This window comes from Bombyx mandarina, chromosome A1 (assembly GCF_030267445.1).
Source record: "Bombyx mandarina strain Sakado chromosome A1, ASM3026744v2".
Lineage (NCBI taxonomy): Eukaryota > Metazoa > Arthropoda > Insecta > Lepidoptera > Bombycidae > Bombyx > Bombyx mandarina.
In genome coordinates this window covers 21,210,157-21,224,403 of record NC_143234.1, presented here as the reverse complement: position 1 = coordinate 21,224,403, position 14,247 = coordinate 21,210,157, and the positions used below count along the sequence as shown (strand labels likewise).

The window sequence follows — 14,247 nt, the reverse complement described above, 5'->3', positions numbered from 1 at the left end:
TCGGAGTTGTCCGATTGCGCTGAACTAATTTTAAGTCATGAAATAGATTTTTTTTTTTTGTAATAATAATTGTCTTACAACATACAGGCGCAGATCATTTACCAACTAAATATAACCTAATAATAATTAAACAAATGTAATCAAGTTTTAGTTTCTAATAAGTGTAGATAGATATTAAATAATGTGTTGCTTAGTGACAAAGTATTATACTGGATTTTATATTTCTTGAAATTACTCTTAGTATTTTTACTTTTCTAATTTCATGACGTTGTCAATTAATGCACTGTCGATTGTACGTATAATTCATTGAAGGTATAATTGAGGTGACATCTGTCATGTACTTACTGTCGATTTGTCAATGTTTTGTATTGTGATGATCACTTTGTTGGTGCAACCAAGTAAATAAATAAATGAATGAATGAATAAATAAAAAAGGCTTAATAAATTTGCTACAGTGCTACTTACCAACTTATATTATACCGTGTGAACTTGTCTTTCTACAGTTAGACGATTTAATATCGTGCATAAGGGACGTTAAGGCAGCCGGCAATGGAATGTTCAGCGAGCGACGGTACAAAGCCGCGATCAGAAAGTACCGCAAGTGCCTCAGATACGTCGACTACGCTTTGAGTACAGTACAAGGAATGCACGAGAAAGAGACAGAACATAGTGAGTATCACACGATAAAGAAAGAGAAAAAATGATCAAATCAATCTAAACAAAAAATTGTACCGTGTATTATCCGGTGTATTGAAACGGTTCTCTGAAACGGAGGTCAACGGAATTTTAAATTTTGGCTTGCACGCAATGTATCGCAATTAACGATCAGATGATCCAAAAGGTCAAGCAACGGTGTTGAGTCTTTGACGGGAACGCGAGGAGCGAAGCTTAGCATCAGTGAAAGTGAACAAATGTAAGAAAAAATTACACAAATTCACTTACACTGGACGTAGCTTCTCGGGTTCTTCAAAAAGTCCAGTCCACTGTAAAAGTCTCAGTAACTAACCAATACTTTATTGAGATTTTATTATATTCATCTCGTCTCGTTTCATTTAATTTCATCCCAATTGATTAAAGTCTCGATTTAATAAAATTCATGTCATTTCGGTTCGTATTATAACAGAGAATATAAGAAGAAAAATATTTGGCTCAAAGGTCTCGTTACCAAGATATTTAAATAAAAAATGACAAAGATGTCTTGTGACGCGGTGCCTTTTCCCTACACACGGGCTCACAATTTGTTAATTCTGTCAATGAGTTCATGGCCCACTTGATGCTAAATGTTAACAGAAGCTCATAAATATGACAACGCGTATACCGCTGCTGTCCAAAGTCTCAGTTATATCGATAATTGGCTATTCTCCACCTGGAAACTGGAACACTAGTTCGCGATATAAAATTCGTATAATGCAGAAGAAGACATACCCGTGTAGAATCTATACTAATATATAAATCTACAGTGGTTTTTACGGATGTTCCGTTATAACTACTGAACCATGCATCCGATTGACTTGAAACTTGGTATCCATGTAGAAAATACATGTACTTAATGGATAGGCTGGAATATTTATATGAGTGTTGGACTCCCTAATAATAATGACAGTAAATAATAATGTTAATTTTAAATGCTCAGAAAACCGGGCGAGTACGGCTAGTAATTAATATATTTCTTCCAGTAATAGATTTAACTTCAACGTTTATACTGCAGTGTAATTTGAATCTGGCCGCGTGTTACTCGAGAACCGAAGACTACAGAGCGTGTATCGAGTGCTGTACGCAGGTGAATAATAGTTTTACTAAACGCCGGAGAACGGTAAGAAATTGAACCTAAATGAAATAGTTATTTGTGCAACAAGAGAGCAAAGTTTTTTTTTTGTGTCGAATGCCGAATTGTGAGTGAGAGACTCAACAACACGAGATGCAAAGAACTTTTCTTGTAGCACACATTACTGGTTTTATTAGCGGTAGGGCCTCTTGTGAGTCCGCACGGGTAGGTACCACCACCTCGCCTATTTCTGCCGTGAAGCAGTAATGCGTTTCGGTTTGAAGGACGGTGCAGCCGTTGTAACTGTACTGAGACCTTAAAACCCATATCTCAAAGGTGGGTGGCGTTACGTTGTAGATGTCTATGGGCTCCGGTAACCACTTAACACCAGGCTGTGAGCTCGTCCATTCATCTAAGCAATAAAAAAAACTGTAAAAAAATTACAATAATGAGGACCCCCCCCCTCTTCCCCCTCAGGTGCTGGACAGAAGCCCTCGTAACGAGAAGGCCCTGTACCGGCGGGGCCAAGCAAACTTCGCCCTTAAGAACTACGAGGCCGCGCTGTCCGATCTGAGGCGGGCCGAGCGCGCGTCGCCGCACAACCGCGCCGTGCTCGCGCTGCTGGACGAGGTGCGCCGCTGCAGCCGCCGCTACAACGAGCTGCAGAAACAGAGGCTCTCAAAGTTTTTTCGTGAGCAAAAAGAGCGCGCCGCCGCCGCCAACAACTGAGCTGAGGCTGCGGGTGCTAGTGCGCATCCAGTGACCCCCCAACCCCCCACACCTAACGGGGGCGCGGTCATATATCTCACTCTATTCAATTGCAAACGAACGTGCAATATCTTGATCGTCGCTCACTTGGATTCGGGAAAAGTGTTATTTTTATTCAAAATTGCCACGCAAAAATTACTGGGGGTGGCCTCGTGGAAAGTTCACGACGCGTGACGTCATTAGGGGCTAATATAAGTGAATACATATATATATATTATAACGGAACTATTAGCCTTATATGACAACGTGCATTATGATTCGTGTTTCATTTGACATAAAGAATGTTTGACGAATACATATAAAAATAGGATATGTTACGCCGACTACACATACTGTGGGATAGATGCAAGAAGTGAGTGAATAATCTTTTTGAGGTTTGATTCAGTGAACTCTGATTTATATATTGTTTTCAATTATACTATAATGTTTGTTGTTAGCTTTTTATTAATATTATTTATTTGCGTTTATAGACAGGCGACCTTTGGATTTGACGAGGGTTTACTGTCAATCCTGGACAGCAAAAATGTCAGGGGCCAAACTGAGGCCCACCGCTTAAGACAACCGTATTCAAAATCTTTAAAGAAAACAAATCTAACATAAAATGATAATGGCGGTAGTAGTCGAAAATAATTTTGGGCGCTATAAATAGAAAATTTTAATTTGTGGGTAGATCGAAGCGCCTCAGTTTTACAGGATAAAAAACATACCAATTTACAAATGTTTTATATTTATAACACAGAGCAATTGAAAAACAGCAGACGCGTGAGAATGTAATTATATTAGAGGCTCAATATTGCGGGTTTCGTTAAACGTAAAACCATTAAGGATGGTAAGTGTTTAAGCTCATCTTGGCAAAGAAATGTTTATATTCTTCCTTATATTAATTAATTAACTTTGTATGTTACTGTTGACTTTTCGAAAACCGTATCTTATTACTCGCATTTATTACTACATACAAAAGATTACAAAATTGTTTTTTTTTTTTAATTTATATTTATATTTTGTGCTTACTAAGGCCACTCTGGATCTCATGGCCATAGTATTTTGTACTGCCAATTATTACGTGATTAAAGTTTTTTTTTGTTTTTTTAGAAAATAACAATCTTTGGCAATTTTGGCAAGGTACTCAAATTATAGTTTAGGTTCTATAGCTAGATTGGAATAAAAAAATGTTTGGATGATGTTATGCTATAGGGCAAAATTAAGAAAATTAGTAAATATGCTACTGAACTTGAAAATGTCTTGAAATAGTGTATTAGGTTTTATATAATTTTTTTGAAATAGTATATTAGGTTTTATATAATTTTTTATCCCTAAAAAGGATGAATCGATTAGATAATATATATTGTGATCTTCAAATTAGATGAATTATTTTGTTTTGATTTATAAGACTTTGAAATCACATTTATATTTATATTGTACATTAAATTTGAAGGAAGCTTTGATTACGGTTCTCATTTGGAACTTGTAATTTTTTTTTTAAGTTTTTTAATGGCCACATTAAAAAGTTGTTTTGTATGCAAGCAATGTGCCTATTTTAAAAATTAATTTAGCATTTACTAGATCTTCGTATAAAGCCATTTAATGGATAGGTTAATCAATTCACGAATTTTAATGGCCAGTAACGATTGCAATAGTAATTAGTATGCTTTGACGACTGGATCTACTAATGATGTGGTTATATGATAAGGAACCAATTTACATAGTAATTATGAACATTTTATGTGAATAAAAATTGTCCGTTATAAATGCAAACGCGTAATTTCTGTTGGCGTTACCAGGTGTGATCATAAAAATGATCGAACTATACAATCGAATATTTTATTAAATGGGTCTCTCTCGTTTAACTCCGACCTAGTTAGTTAGGTGAGTAGTGTAACGAATTTGGCTGTTATTAAATAAATTATTAGTATATAAGAAAATTATCACTGCCTTTTCGAAAAGTATTTTAGTATTGTGTTCATGGATTATGAATTGTTTTAAAATTTATATCTTTTTTATTGTAAATTATATTAATGTTTCGGTGAACATGACGGTAACAATAAGGGTGATGTTTGTTTAATGGCTCACGACCCCAGGCCAGGTAACTGTGGATGCAGATTGTTAATGTGATCGCCCACTGAGTTTCTCGCCGGATCTTCTCAGGGGGTCGCGATTCCGGTCCGGTGGTAGATTCTGTGAAGCACGGCTCTTGCTAGGGCCTTCTCTCAGGCTACCAGTGAATAGATAGGGAGCAGTGAAGTGATCATATTAATTATATAATACCAAGGAGCCTGGAATGCATAGTATTTATGTATATATAGTAATAAAACATGATGACATGGCTGAGGGTATGCAGAAAAATGCCAGTAAAATTCGTAACATATTATACAACAAACAAACTATTCAGTTTCATTTTGGTAGTAACTTAAATCGGTTGTCATGTTCATTCAAATTATAAATTAGGGTAAACTATGCAAATTTTTACCCCTCGAATGTTAGTAACCTGAATTGAGTAAAGTGATTGCTACCGGTGCTCTTGATTATTTCCTGATCTTAGCATTTCTAGAAGCTTATGCCATATTGTTCTGAAAATTCATACAAAATTCTGTTAATAATTAGAATTCAAATAAGTAAATAGAGTTTGAACAAACATCTATTGCTGGATTTCTAGACTCAGTGCCAATAATACGATAATTTACCATCTTAAAGTCATTATGAACTCTGTAAAGTATATATGTATATTTATAAAAATATTTAGATTAATTTTACACCATTTAAATTAATTTTGATTTAATTAAGAAATATTTTCAAGTTGTGCCTAATCATAGTATATTTTGTGGCATAATCGCCATTTCTTACAGAGAAACTGCTTATTTATTGTGCTTGTTGTAAGAGACATCATAGTGATTAGTAAATATATTATGATTCTGAGAATCGTGACGTCTATTTGTGTTCGCCAATTTTACTTACAACTTTTTTTTTTTAACACGCAATGTAATACGTTTTAAAGTACACTGAAGGTCGAGGTCAACGACCTCCAGCCGCGCACGAGGGGAGCTACCTTCGCCGCAGATTACAAGCTAACACAATTTGAGTCTAATAAAACGACATTTAATTATGATTGACTTGATAAACGTGAGGTCATAAGGTCAAACATTTATAGTCTCAACTTATCAAATTGAACATCTATGCATCCATTTTGATAGGATAAGATTTCTGTAAATCATTGATCTGAAAACATGTCAATCGTTTTCCTAATGCTTCAAGTAATATTCAGTGTTTTCAGTTCAGCAAGGCCTCTCTCTTTAGGTGATATATGTACATATATATTATTCTTAAAATGGTCGCTAACCGGGAGGATTCACCTGTAACGTCACAGTTCAGTGTGCTCGTTGCGAGTTTTTTAACGTTCTCGATCGCGTAAAAGTTAACTCAAATTTGTATGGAGTTGGAACAGCGCCCCTACCGGCAAACATAGGGAAGCTGTTCCAAATCCATACAAATTTGAGTCTTAACTCAAGTATACTTATAACGGCGAACATTATTATACACTCAACGTGTAGATAATCTTGAAATTAGTCTTAAAACCTCTCAATTTTTAATATGCTTTCATTAGCTTCATACATATGTTAGTATGTATGTATGTAACGGAAACTATGATCATGTTTTTGAACCCTTTCAAAACGTCGGATTCGGAACTCAATTTCTGTTTTTTTGAAGTTATTAAATACTTCTTTAGGCGCGTTATGGAAAAATTGATGAGAGTGAAAATTTACGATGCGCGCGCACCGTGACACAAAATTAACAGAATGAAGTTGCCCACTAAATCGCTCATTACAATACGACCGACGTAACTTGGCGAGTCTGAATATAGCCGCATGTGAATTTTCCGAACCGTACCGAGAATTACCGAATTTATACGATGTCAAGAAAAGGGATGTCCAATATGCGTGTTTGAGGATGTTGTTTAATCGATTTTTTTTCAAATTGATTATAATTTAAATAAAAAAAAAGTAATAAATTTAATAAAAATAAAGTATAACTTCTTACGCGCGTACATAAGTACACGCACCCTTTTTTTAGTTCGATTTTCTATAAAAGCGTGTTTTTTAGTTTTTTAAACTATTTATTTAACGTTCGAATTACTATCACGCTCAACCATAAGACCATTTTTTGATATTGTAAAAAATGTGATTCGACTGCAAACGAACCTAATTTTGACTACATAGTTATATTACAAGCATTTTTTTTTTAATAAGCTATGAATAAAAAAGAAAAAAATGTATATGAATGCTCTTGGTGTGCGACCGCGCCTTTAAACTATACATTAGTCGATTTTCGAGAACCAATTATTTGTAAGAATAACAATTCTTAATAACGGTGCTTGAGCGTTTGTAATGCCATATTTTACTCTTAATTGGAACTATTATTGACTACTCCAATTGAGACTACTGCTGATTACATAGTGTATAGAGTTGAAATTTAGAGGAATCGGTACAAAGTGAGATATCATCTATATCTTTACTAATATTATAAAGAGGAAAGATTTGTTTGTTAGTTTGTATTGAATAGGCTCCGAAACTACTAAGCCGATTTGAAAATTTCTTTCACTGCTTGGAAGCTACACTATTCCCCAGTGACATAGGCTATAATATTTTTTGAAAAAAAATTAGGGATCTTTACTAAAACTCCAATAATGTAACCCAAGGTGTAAAAAAATTACCTAAAATATTCTTTACATCGCGAGCCCTGCGAAAACTATTGATGAATAATGTACTAAGACTTTGTAGACCACATTATTATTTACAAAAAGTGTCGCGTCAGCATATGTCTAACTATTGCAGTTATGCCGCAATAAGTGTTCTTTTATTTAAAAAAATAAAACAACGTCAAATATCGTTGAAATTTTTGTTAAAGACTCGAGCAGAGCCGGAGCGGGCCGCTAGTATTAAATACGTGAAGCAAAAACTTTGTACCCCTTGCCCAGCCACTAGTCTCGACCGGCGAAGTGATCTGTGATCCCTCGTGTTCGTAGCCTCAATCTCCCGGAAATTTGAGTCGCTAGTTATATATGGGTCCATAAACGGTATTCAGATTTTCAAAGGACAGCTTTAACTAGTTAGTTAAACAGTTCCTACTATCGACTGTATTAAGTCGTTGTGGCCTAAAGGATAAGGTTTCGACTTCCACGGTGAAGGAATAACACCGTGTAATAAAAATAAAATCCGCAAAATTATAAATTGTGGAATAACTGGTGGTAGGACCTCTTGTGTGTCCGCACGGGTAGGTACCACCGCCCCGCCTATTTCTGCCGTGAAGCAGTAATGTGTTTCGGTTTGAAGGATGGGGCAGCCGTTGTAACTATACTGAGACCTTAGAACTTACATCACAAGGTGGGTGGCGCATTTACGTTGTAGATGTCTATGGGCTCCAGTAGCCACTTAACACCAGGGGGCTGTGAGCTCGTCCACACATCTAAGAAAAAAAAAAAGCATAAAACTTTTTCACGTGTTGCAGTGTGTTAAGTCATTGATTTCTTTTATTGCTTAAATGGGTGGATGAACTCACGACCAACCTTGTGTTAAGTGGTTAGCCGAGCCCATAGAGATCTACAACGTAAATGACGTCACCCACCCTGAAACATGAGTTCTAAAGTATATAATGTAATGAATTGATGAAACACATTGAATGTAAAACCGTGAAAATACACGTTTGTTTTTTATATCTCAAATTTCCACGAAGTTCGAATATTTATAAAACTCAAAAAATATCGATTCCAAATGTTGCCATGTTCCTTTGATGATCATAACGTTGCAGATATGGAAAGAAATGTATTTAAATGTGATTTTTTGATTTAATTTGTGTAAGTTTTCAATAAATAGATTTAAATGTTATTGGGGTAGTGTACCAGCTGTGCTGTCATTAAACCAATGGCCGGGATTTTTTTTATAAAACAAAAAATACTATTATAAGACATAATAAACTACTATACAAATTATTTGCTTGTGTTTTTTCCCTACATAATCGTTGGTGAGCTCACGGGCTCAGCCTGAGAGAATTGTTAACACTAGCCCTAGCAAGAGCAGTGCTTTGCTGAATCTACTATCGGATTGGAACTGCGACCCACTGAGAAGATCCGTCTAGAAACTCAGTGGGTTGTGTCTATGGGCTAATTCGCTCGTCGGAGTTGACGAGTTTGATGAGGACGGTGACCGGTGCGTTTCATTTAAAATTAAATGAATTCAAAATTGTTTTAATACTGAATTAATGGATTCCTCATGCGTTAGTTAATTTCTCACAACTATCTTTTTTTTTACTGGTGGTAGGACCCCTTGTGAGTCTGCGCGGGTAGGTACCACCGCCCCGCCTATTTATGCCGTGAAGCAGTAATGCGTTTCGGTTTGAAGGGTGGGGCAGCCGTTGTAACTATACTGAGACCTTAGATCTTATATTTCTAGGTGGTTACCCCTTACCATAGAAAATATTACACTGTGTTACGACTTCCTCTTTTTATAGCGCTGCTACGGAAAAACGGATAATACATATTTGAAAAATCTAAAAGCAGTCAGTCAAATGGTTTTTTTAAACAAGTCCTCGTGATTCTCTTAAAAATGATAATACGTACTTAACAAATGTTCACGATTGACTTCCACGGTGAAGGAATAACATCGTGTAATAAAAATCAAACCCGCAAAATTATAATTTGCGTAATCACTGGTGGTAGGACCTCTTGTGAGTTCGCAAGGGTAGGTACCACCGCCCTGCCTATTTCTGCCGTGAAGCAGTAATGCGTTTCGGTTTGAAGGGTGGGGTAGCCGTTGTAACTATACTGAGACCTTAGAACTTATATCTCAAGGTGGGTGGCGCATTTACGTTGTAGATGTCTATGGGCTCCAGTAACCACTTAACACCAGGTGGGCTGTGAGCTCGTCCACCAATCTAAGCAATAAAAAAAAAAAAATGAATTAAAACATTTAGGACAATTGTCTTGAGGTTTTTTTTATTGCTTAGATGGGTGGACGAGCTCACGGTCCACCTGGTGTTAAGTGGTTACCGGACCCTAGAGACATCTACAACGTAAATGTCGCCACCTTGAGACAAGAATTCTAAGGTCTCAGTTTTTACAACAGCTGTCCCACCCTTCAAACCGAAACACATTATTGCTTCACGCAAGATATCGGGAGGTTGGTGGTACCTACCCGTGCGGACTCACAAGACGTCCTACCACCCGTAATTACGTAAATCGTAATTTGGCGGGCTTAATTTTTATTACACGATGTTATTCTTTCACCGTGGAAGTCAATCGTGAATCACTTGTTAAGTACATATTTCATTATAAAAATTGGTCCTACCTGCGGGATTCGAACACCGGTGCATCGCTACATACGAATTGCACCGGACGTCTTATTCTTTAGGCCACGACTTTTAAGTGTCATGAAAAAATAAAAGTACCTAACATTTGCGACAACACTGACACGTCAGTAATGTTACGCGAGTGAGCCACCCACACTGAAACATGAAGTCCAATCTCAATTATTATTGTAAAACAACACGTATCGACGGATGAAAGTCTAATTGGTTTAAGCGACATTTATCTTTGTAATCAAAGGTCCGATTCATTCGGTATCATTATCAACAACTCTATGTTTTTAATATAAATAAATAAAAATAAAAAACTTTTATTTCAAGACATCAGTCTCATATTGTGTTAGTATTACAAATAACTTACGAACTACGTTAGTATTTAAATAAATCAATCAACTCCGTCCCTGGCAGCCCCATCCAGCAGCATGTAGAACATGCAACTTGATGAACCTACCCAGGGTCGGGCCATCCAGTCTTTCAGCTAGTACCCTCAAGACGTTGTTGGTGCTTCCTCCTACTCTACGCATAATGGATGCTACCTTTTTTCGCATTATCGCGAAGTAGTCATAATAAAGTCATATAACTTCAATTATGTTTACTATATTCAAATAGCTGAAGAAGTTATCTTGTCACGTATGCTTTTCCAAAATTTTAAATTTAAACGGCTCTAATGCAATGTTCAAAAAATGTAGCTCCAACCAAATATCCTTTCACCAGTTCATATTACGATTTTCTTTGCACCTATAGATTTCAACCTGAAAACGTAGTGGAAAGAAAACACAATTATTTGCAAAAAACATTTTCTTTTAATAAAACAATAATAAATACAGGCTTTTAATACAACGCACAACAAATGAGGTGGGAAAGTATTGAAGTATTGAAACAGGACGGCGTCTTTGGTGACTTGTGTCGCAATACACTGGAGTGGCAACACACTTTTAACCCTTTGCACTGGAGAGGTGAATATCTCTCACCGCATGATTTAATTACAAACGCCAAAAAGAACGATAAGAACAGACAACAAAAACACAAAGACAAGACGTCAATCCTCAAACAAAATAACGTCCGTCTGGTGTAGTGGTAAGTGACATGGTCACTACATACGGGGGTCGCGGGTTCGAATCCCGCCAAGGGAAGATATTTGTATGATAAATATAAATGTCTTTTCCAGGGTTATGGATGTATATTAAATATATGTATGTGTATAATAAAAATCTTACATTTATTTCCGTTAACTGGTACCTGTAACACAAGTTCTTTACGAACTTATCACGGGACCAGTTAACGTGGCGTGATTGTTAGTAAATATTTATATTTAAAAATTACTTTTTTCGAGGGGTGAAAGGCGATTTGGTTTAAGCAACATTTCGCTTAATACACGACATTTCGTCTTTTCGCATTAAAAGTGTACAATTTCCAAAAATATTCGAAATTGAGTTAATATGCGGAATCATTTGGTATCACCAGCATTTATCTCATAAATATGTACTGCCAAAAGAGCGTAGTTTAGTTTTAGTTTTTTTTTTTAGTTTACCTATGTTTAGACTACTATTAACAAAATTAATACATAATTTTATCTTACTTTAAAATACATAATGTAGCTATTAAAAAATAAAAAAAAATAATGTTGCAAAGATGATTAATATTAAAAATATCACATGTTAAGCCTTTAAAACACTCTCCTGTAAAATTTGTAAATTTTGAGATTATACAGTTTTAATGCGAAAAGACGATTTCACTTTGTAATTAAAGATTTATTTGGTACTAGCGACCCGCCGTCGCTTTGCTTCGGAAACTGTGATTTATTATTGATTTCTCCAGTATTTAATGGATTTTATTATACATATAAACCTTCCTCTTCAATCACTCTATCTATTAAAAAAAACCGCATAAAAATCCGTTGCGTAGTTTTAAAAATTTAAGCATATATAAGGATATAGGAACAGAGAAAGCGACTTTGTTTTATATTATGTGATTAGCATCAACAGATCAATATTTTAATGTAATTTCAATTAAGTTTACTACATGGAAATAGCTGAAGCGTTTTTATTATGATATTTTTTTCAAAATTTAAAACTTTAAATGGCTCTCCTGTAAAGTTGCAAAAATGTCGCTTAAAAAAAAAAACTTTTTCACCCTTCAATATAGTTTACATAGCGCATCGAATTTCCGAACCAATCAAACTGGTGAGCGAAACTCATCTCTCGAGTGCGAAGGGTTAAAATACACTTAAATTACTTTTCGATAAAAAAAAGTCGAGAACAAATAGAATAGTCGACAAACCTTTTCAAAACCATACGATTGGTTTTCACACGTAAATTTTACATAGCTTATACTTTAAGCTTATTACCAATCTATGGTCAAGGAATACCGACATTTTATTTATTCACAGTGTTGCTATATTTAGGTTTCTGTGTTGCAAATATGTCTAAATATATTTATTGTTAATATATCAGTGTAAAGTTGAGATTGTAAATCGGTAATTATTTATAATATCTATACAACAGAGAAACGTGTACAGTATAATTTTCACTAGTTACTTTGTAAAACATATTTTTTTTCCTCTACAAAATAAAAAGCCTAAACTATGAACATCGTCAATGCGTAACTTTCAGTAGGGTATTTGTCTCCGTTGAAAATATAGTCTGACGATTGATCTTAAGATAAAATGTATTTATTTAATTACATACAATTAATGCAAATCATGTTCAAGTTATCATACTTAAAATATATATAGAATTTTTGTTTGTGACATTTGACATGACACTGGGGAGTGGATATCGAATTTTGTAAATCGAATTAAAATTATCAGGTTTGCTACGTGACTAAAACCGCCAAATTTGTTGAAACTTCTCACCTATTTCCGCCGTGAAGCAGTAATGCGTTTCGGTTCGAAGGGTGGGGCAGCCGTTGTAACTATACTGAGACCTTAGAACTTATATCTCGAGGTGGGTGGCGCATTTACGTTGTAGATGTCTATGGGCTCCAGTAACGACTTAACACCAGGTGGCCTGTGAGCTCGTCCACCCATCTAAGCAATAAAAAAAAGAAAGAAAAAAAACTTCACAATAAAAATAGTTAAATAGTTAAAAACTTGTTGATAAATCGTATTTACTAAAACTGTTACAAAGCAGACGTCACTTGACATAAATGGAAGCCATTCATCGGTGGTTCTATTTGAATTCGAATCATAAAAAAATGTTAGTAGATACTTTCATGAAACAGTCAAATATCCCTTTATTATTAATGCACACGACAAAACAGAACGCATTTCCAAAAACTACATCCCAAAACCTACAAGAGTATTACATTTAAATTATAACACAACGAGGTCTAATCCACAACAAAATATTCAGTTTTCGACGATTTTTCAAACAAAATCCAACAAATTTCAATGCGCTTTTACAATGACGATGTCCATATTATCGAATACTAAAGTACATAGATATAAAAATAATAATAATGACATCCTTAAAACTAAAAAGAGCATTTTATATTCGGAAAGCAAATTACGCACCCACATCAAATACTTAACTGAAATACGGTTGAACCTAGTTGAATTTATCTTAAAAACCGAAACATTAAAATGACTAGTATTTAGTAGAAATTACAGTAAAAATGTATAATGTTGAAACTTTTTTTAACTCTTTTAACTAATTATTATAAGGTTTGTTATGTAAAATGACTGTGTGATCGTTGATACGGATTTTAAGACTACTGGAAATAAATGCCATAGAAATCCGTGAAACATACTCAGAGTTATTTAGCGGGAATCGCCAGCACCAGTGGATAGGTTGCTTATTGGGTTGCTTGCTTAATAAGAATAGGAAATGTATATTGAATTAAACTAAGAAAATACCTGAGCGGATGTTATCAAACAATTTTGAAACGCTATTAGGAAATTTAGAAAAACCAATCATATTTTCCGCATATTAATACACTGAATCTTAATAATTACTTGATGAACACATCTTAAAGAATTGTGACGTAAAAATAAAGCTCTGTACACAAGGCATCTTGTTTCGCGCACTTAATACTATTTTATACAGAATGTTTTCAAATTAATTTATAGTTATCGAGTCAGTTGAAGCGATTTTATTGTTCGTAACATAACCCGTGACTCAAGCTAATGATATACAAATTAGTATTTTAAATTATAGGGATGAGGGGCAGCAGTGGGAAAGCTAGCTGTCTCTCTCGCACGCCCGCACCTTAACACTAGTGACGTCATTCATATACTCAACCTTGTTTGTTATGAAACAAATATTCCCACCACCAAATTGAAAAGGTGTTACTTTTTATTTAAAAAATGAGTCGCAGTCGCTATTTATTTGTTACTTTCAAATAAACAACAGCATGGAATATTT

The 14,247-nt window shown here is 35.0% G+C and overlaps 1 protein-coding gene across 3 annotated transcripts in view; it reads left to right on the top strand.

Moving 5' to 3' along the window:
* Window positions 1–8,462, top strand: part of Cyp40 (Cyclophilin 40) — a 49,754-nt gene extending 41,292 nt beyond the window's left edge. The window contains exons 6-9 of one of the 3 annotated variants that reach the window (XR_016325659.1): window positions 504–669; window positions 1,677–1,780; window positions 2,243–2,885; window positions 3,004–8,462. Coding sequence is in view for 1 of the 3 variants with exons in the window: in XM_089739515.1 (XP_089595641.1) it covers window positions 504–669; window positions 1,677–1,780; window positions 2,243–2,494 (522 nt within the window). In the remaining 2 variants the exon portion in view is untranslated. Of the gene's footprint in view, window positions 1–503; window positions 670–1,676; window positions 1,781–2,242 lie in introns of all 3 variants that reach the window. The other 2 variants (XR_016325658.1, XM_089739515.1) reach the window with 2 other exon arrangements.
* The last annotated feature ends 5,785 nt before the right edge of the window (window positions 8,463–14,247 follow it).